The sequence below is a fragment of the Berghia stephanieae genome, chromosome 8 (genome assembly GCF_034508935.2).
Source record: "Berghia stephanieae isolate SIO BIC M18660-M18661 chromosome 8, UCSD_Bste_1.3, whole genome shotgun sequence".
In the NCBI taxonomy this organism is placed as follows: Eukaryota; Metazoa; Mollusca; class Gastropoda; order Nudibranchia; family Aeolidiidae; genus Berghia; species Berghia stephanieae.
In genome coordinates this window covers 40861985-40868532 of record NC_088367.1, presented here as the reverse complement: position 1 = coordinate 40868532, position 6548 = coordinate 40861985, and the positions used below count along the sequence as shown (strand labels likewise).

General features: G+C 34.3%; 1 protein-coding gene across 1 annotated transcript in view; it reads left to right on the top strand.

The window, feature by feature from the left end:
• LOC144978682 (uncharacterized) overlaps nt 1–5441 on the top strand; it is a 41147-nt gene extending 35706 nt beyond the window's left edge. Inside the window, exons 13-15 of the mRNA XM_078925080.1 lie at nt 1305–1463; nt 1788–1995; nt 5257–5441. Of these exons, the coding sequence (XP_078781206.1) occupies nt 1305–1463; nt 1788–1995; nt 5257–5396 (507 nt within the window). The 3' untranslated portion in view covers nt 5397–5441. The remainder of the gene's footprint in view (nt 1–1304; nt 1464–1787; nt 1996–5256) is intronic.
• The last annotated feature ends 1107 nt before the right edge of the window (nt 5442–6548 follow it).

Sequence of the window (6548 nt, the reverse complement as noted above, 5' to 3'; positions counted from 1 at the left end):
CAATATTATGCGTCATTTTTTGAGATTTCCATTATAACAATGAGCCCATATGGAATTTGGGTTATCAGACCTGAAAATATGTGCACGTCGATCTATATCATAATGTTGTCCTCCACTTTGGGTTGATATTATTGTTGTTGTTATAGTAGTATGTAGTAGTAGTAGTAGAGTAGTAGTAGTAGTAGTAGTAGTAGTAGTAGTAGTAGTAGTAGTAGTAGTAGTAGTAGTAGTAGTAGCAGCAGTAGTAGTAGTAGTAGTAGTAGTAGTAGTAGTAGTAGTAGTAGTAGTAGTAGTAGTGGTGGTGGTAGTAGTAGTAGTAGTAGTAGTAGTAGTAGTAGTAGTAGTAGTAGTAGTTGTTGTTGTTGTTGTTGTTGCTGTTGTTGTTGATGATGTTCCTGTTGATGTTGATGATGTTCCTGTTTTTCTATTATTGGTATTGTTGTTAATGTTATTGTTGTTGTTGTTGTTGTTGTTGTAATTGTTGTTGATAATGTTGCAGTTATTGCTCTTGTTGTTGACGATGATGTTGAAATTGTTTTGATTTTTATTCTTTTGCTATGGTCTTTGTTGTTTTTATTGTTGACGTCTGACTATTGCTCTCCTCCCCTTTTCTCCTCCTTTTCTCCTCCACCTCCTCCTCCTTTCTTCATCATCATCATCTTCTTCTTCTTCTTCTTCCTCTTCTTCTTCTTCTTCTTCTTCTTCCTCTTCCTCCTCCTCCTCCTCATGCTACTACTACTCTCCTCCGCTTGTCTCCTCCTCCACCTCCTCCTCCTCCTTTTTTATGCTTCAAGAGAGAGAAACACGGCTATTCGATTTTCACTAAGAATAGATCCTGTTCACAATATACTTAGAACACGCTCTGAAAGAAGTTCGAAAAGTCATTCCAAAACCAACGACTCATATTGAGAATGCAATCCCTAGAGAAATCGCCTATGCAGATGATATCGATTTTATTGGATCAACACCAGCAAATATAGACATCATACAAAATACCCTCATGAAATACCCTCAACACTCCCTGTGATCCTAAACAAAAACTTCACAACACTTGGACAAAGCATTAGTCTCATAACGGCAGGGGACCTTGAAAATCTGAGAACCCTAGCAGAGGACCAGCAATATTGGAGACACCTCACACAGGAAATACTGGAAACAGCCAAGGCGACCCGATCTTTCGGTCGAGACGCGAAAGGCATCTAAGTCAAGTCAAGTCAAGTCATAGATCCTAATGACAAATTCCTCCTCGGGAATGAATAAAGGGAATTTTATGAATAGAATTATTTTTTTTTTTTGGTCTCCAGCAAGGCCTACCAGTAATGGAAAGGGATATTTCCCTTATTTCTTCCAACCCGCCTCCTACTTGGTCCATGCTTCAAGAGGATGAGGTGATGAGAACGAGTAACCCTGTTGTGGCCACCACAGCTGCCAGTCAAGCATCCAGTAAAAAGGAATTCATTAAGGTAAATGTTTCTATACGCTATGTGAGGTGTTAGTGGGTACTTGTATATATACAATTTTCCCCATGGCACTTTAAATGTTGAAATTGCGTTAATAAAACTTGAAGTCGTTTTTCTAAATACCAGTTTTCTACTCACTCACTCACTCGTTTACTCACTCACTGACTCACTCATTCACGCACTCACTAACTCATTCTCTCACTCGTTTTCTCACTCTTTCACTCACACTCATTCGATCATTTACTCACTCAATCACTTATTCACTCACTCATGATAGTTGTGCGTACTTGTAATGAAGCTCAAAACGTTTTCTTGTTTTTACTCCAGGCACCTCCTCCACTGAAGCCCGTGAAGAAGACACTGCTCACGGATAAAAAACCCGGTTTAGCTCCAACTCCCCTGACTGTGCCCAAACAAAGTACCACCCTAGAAAGCTTTAAGCCCAGACCCACCCTGTTCAACACGGATAGAGGGAAACCCTTTGTTCTGACCGTTGGTTCAGGCAAGGAACCTTCCTCAGTCGGAATGGACGATAGTACGTGTCAATTAAACATTAGATTTTCAACCAATCAAAACGCGGGAGTTGTGACACACCCTCAATACCTCTCGGACAAATATTATAGCTGGTTGTTTACAAACAATGGGATGAAAGGAGCTGGCATCGCTTTGCTCTTTGTTATTGTTTTTTTTTACCGTTAGTTGTGTGATTAGTTCTCCCTAGATTCGCTCAATCAAATTTCAACGTTAAAAATTACACATAGTTATCTGTGCCAGTCGGATTGATCAGGAGTGTAGAACTAGTGAGTATTTTACATAAACGCATACCATAGATGGTCACACCGTTTATTTTGCTTTATTTAGCGCACAACTGCCATTGTTTATATTGTGGTTATGTTCTCTTCCACTAGGTGTCTATTACATGCGCGGCGACATTTTAAGCATGACTAAGAAGCTCACAACATTGTCATCCGGAAGTATAACGCACCATTACATAAAACTTTGTGTAACCTTGAACGTTTATAGACTGGTTTATACAGTTTCGTGAGAATTACTCATACACATGGACGGCAAAAAACAAAAACAAAGACCTGAGTGACGTCAACTTCGTTCTATATATATATATATATATATATATATATATATATATATATATATATATATATATATATATATATATATATATGCTAGTGAAAAGCCCGCAATTTCGCGGGGAAAGAACTATTTTCATTCGATATTGTACCCACCATCATTTAATGAGGGCATATTGGTAAACAACGTTGTCTGCGTAACTTGGTACATCCCCCTGTTGATTTTTCTGCGTGGCCCAACATGAAGTGTAAGCTACTATGGCCTCTGACCCGTGACACAACAACATATAGTTGTCCGTGTGTGAAATGGTTGTGCGCTACGGAGCCACCTGACTATTCATAACATTTAATAAGGTCTTTCTAAAACCTTATTTTACCTTCAATGCTACTTCTATTTTCTTGTCTTAAATTTCCGTTTTTTTAGATTATTATTATTTTTAAAAATTTATTACCAAAGAAGTTAAACCTGGGTATTATCCACCCGAAACCATCACATTGAAAGCATCAAAGGGGCAATAATAATACTTGATGTCATAAATAGATGAAAACTGTTGAAAACTTAGTGTAGATCTGACATCCTTAAAGTAATTAAGGGAATACATTATTTCGAATGCGACGATTTGCGTAAAAATGCCAAACTGACAACTTTTTACAGTGTCGAAATTGGTTGTTTTTGAGACTGTTAGTGTCGTCAGTTTGACTCAACGAACTTTCAAACTGACTTTGAATTATAGAAGGAAATCAAATTATCTGTTTATATATCTGTAAAAAATACATTTCTAATTTTCAAATCTTTCAGTAGAGTTGTGCGCCGTATAATTTTTTTATTGACTCAAATGGCACAATGTTCTCCACAAGGCTAGAATATATTTTTTTAAGACAACAGTCTACACATTTTTATATTTCACGTTTTAAACTGCATTACACAGTTCCTCCCCGTCTCCCCTCTTTTCACTTAATCAATTGCGCACCTTTTAGAAATATCTAGCATTCTATTTTAATTCGAAACGTTCATTTGATCTGTTTTTGTAATTAAATTGAAGCGTACATTCAATTTCACATTATTATTTATTTCTTCGAGCTTCGAGCAGCAAAATTGACATTAAGTGAATACATTATACTGGGGATGTAGGAGCTTTCGGAATGTTTCCCCTTTACTTAACTTAAGGAAAAACAAACATCCTAGCACCTTTACTAAGACATATGACTAACCCTAATAGAAAACAAATATCATCCGATCTCGAGCTAACCCTAATAGAAAAAATGGTGACAAATTGAATAAATAAACGCCTGACAAAAGATCAACGGTGAAAATACAAATTTAAAGAATACTAGGGGATGTAGGAGCTTTCGGAATATCTCTGCTTTACTTAACTTATGGAAAAACAAACACCCTAGCACCTTTACTAAGACTTATGACTAACCCTAGTAGGAAAAAAAATCCTTCGATTTCGAGCTAACCCTTATAGTAAAAAAATCCTCGGACTCAAAATGGCGACTGAAAATCAAAACAATGGTCAAAATCCATCTGTCAACTTTTGGTTGTTCTTCCTGTGGTAAAAACGCCAAACTGACAACTTTTTACAGTGACGAAATTGGTTGATTTTGAGTGTTAGTGTCGTCGGTACGTATTTTATGATATCTGTGTGACTCAACGAACTTTCAAACTGACTTTAAATTATAAAAGGAAATCAAGTTATCTGTTTATCTATATGTAAAAAAATACATTTCTAATTTTCAAATCTTTCAGTAGAGTTGTGCACCGTATCATATTTTTTATTGACTCAAATAAGAACAATGTTCTCCACAATGCTATATTTTTAAAAAGAAAGGATATATATATATATATATATATATATATATATATATATTTATATATATATATATATATATATATATATATATATATATACATGTCATCCCCAAACCTATATTTTGTAAAAAATAGATTGGGTGATTCATGCCACTGTAACACAGACGACGAATTACAAATAGATGTCTTTAAAAAACAAATTGCTTCATTTTAAAAATTCTCAACCTCCACCCCGCGACCACCAAAACAAGCAAACATTTGATATTAAACCAAAGATCTTATTACATGTAGTAATGTACACGTGCAGCTATGTGGTCTTGTGGTTTGACACTCGCCTTCGGATCGGAAGGTCCTGGGTTCATTCGTGCCTCGATCGGCGCATAGTTGAGTCCTTGGAACAAGCTCTTTACTCACATTCTCTCACCGTACTCAGATGTAAAATGAGCACCTGGCCGTTAACAGCGTTGTCTCTGTCGTAAAGAATTGTAATATCGCCTAACAGGGGTCAAGTCTCGTTCTATTTGTTACGTGTTGCTGTTGGTCAGGATCCCTTTATAAAGCACTTTGAGCACGTTTAGTGGATTCTGCTCTATACCAGAGCTCAAGTTAAAAAAAACCCCACAAAAACAATAACCCCAAATTGCTTCATTTTTATTCTCCACCTCCCCCCCCCCCAATAACCAAAGCCAAGCTTACATCTAACATTAAACCAAAGATCATATTATCTGCAATACACATAATAAAACACATGTTTTGGCAATCATTCTAATACAATATCGTTCAATTTTTAAAGCAGGAAAATCATTCAAACATGAGTTGAGTGTTCCAATGATTTATTTTTCTCTAGTCAATGAATAAAATCCGTTTGCCCTTTTCCTTTTCCGTTCTATCCTAGCCATGAAAAGTCCAAGCGATCTTCAACTGGAGTACGACAACCGTAAGATGTGGGAGAAGAAGGTAATGACGTCACAACAAGGTCAAGGTCAAGATTCAAATCCATTTCTCGGCAAAGGCAAATTTAATAACAATTCGTAACACCTTTGACATCAAGACAAATCCTGATAATGAAAATATTAATAAAAGTATTATTATTATTATTATTATTATTATTATTATTATTATTATTATTATTATTATTATTATTATTATTATTATTATTATTATTATTATTATTATTATTATTATTATTATCATTATTATTATTATTATTATTATCTTATTATAATATAATTATCATCATCATGATCATCATGATCCTCATGATCATCATCATGATCATCATGATTATCATGATCATGATGATGATCATCATCATCATCATCATCATCATCATCATCATCATCATCATCTTCTTCTTCTTCTTCTTCTTCTTCTTCTTCTTCTTCTTCTTCTTCTTCTTCTTCTTCTTCTTCTTCTCTTCTTCTCTTCTTCTTCTTCTTCTTCTTCTTCTTCTTCTTCTTCTTCTTCTTCTTCTTCTTCTTCTTCTTCTTCTTCTTCTTCTTCTTCTTCTTCTTCTTATTTTATTATTATTATTATTATTATTATTATTATTATTATTATTATTATTATTATTATTATATTATTTATTATTATTATTATTATTATTATTATTATTATTATTATTATTATTATTATTATTATCATTATTATTATTATTATTATTATTATTATTATTATTATTATTATTATTATTATTATTATTATTATTATTATTAGTAGTAGTAGTAGTAGTAGTAGTAGTAGTAGTAGTAGTAGTAGTAGTAGTAGTAGTAGTAGTAGTAGTAGTATCGTGCGGCTATGCGGTCTTGTGGTATGACACTCGCTTTCCGATTGGAAGGTCCTGGGTTCGAGTTTCGCTTGGGGCACAGTTGAGTCCTTGGAAACGTTTTTTTTACTCACATTCTCTCAGTGTAAAATTAGCACCTGGCCGTGAACAGCAGTGTCTCTGTCGGAAAAAATGTAATATCGCCTAACAGGCGTCATGTCTCATTCTACATGTTACATGTTGATGTTGGTCAGGGACCATCACCATCATCATCATCATCATCATCATCATCATCATCATCATCATCATCATCATCATTATTATCATAATCATCATCATCATCATTAGTATTATCACTATTGTGATATTATTATTATTATTATTATTATTATTTTTATTATTATTATTATTATTATTTATTA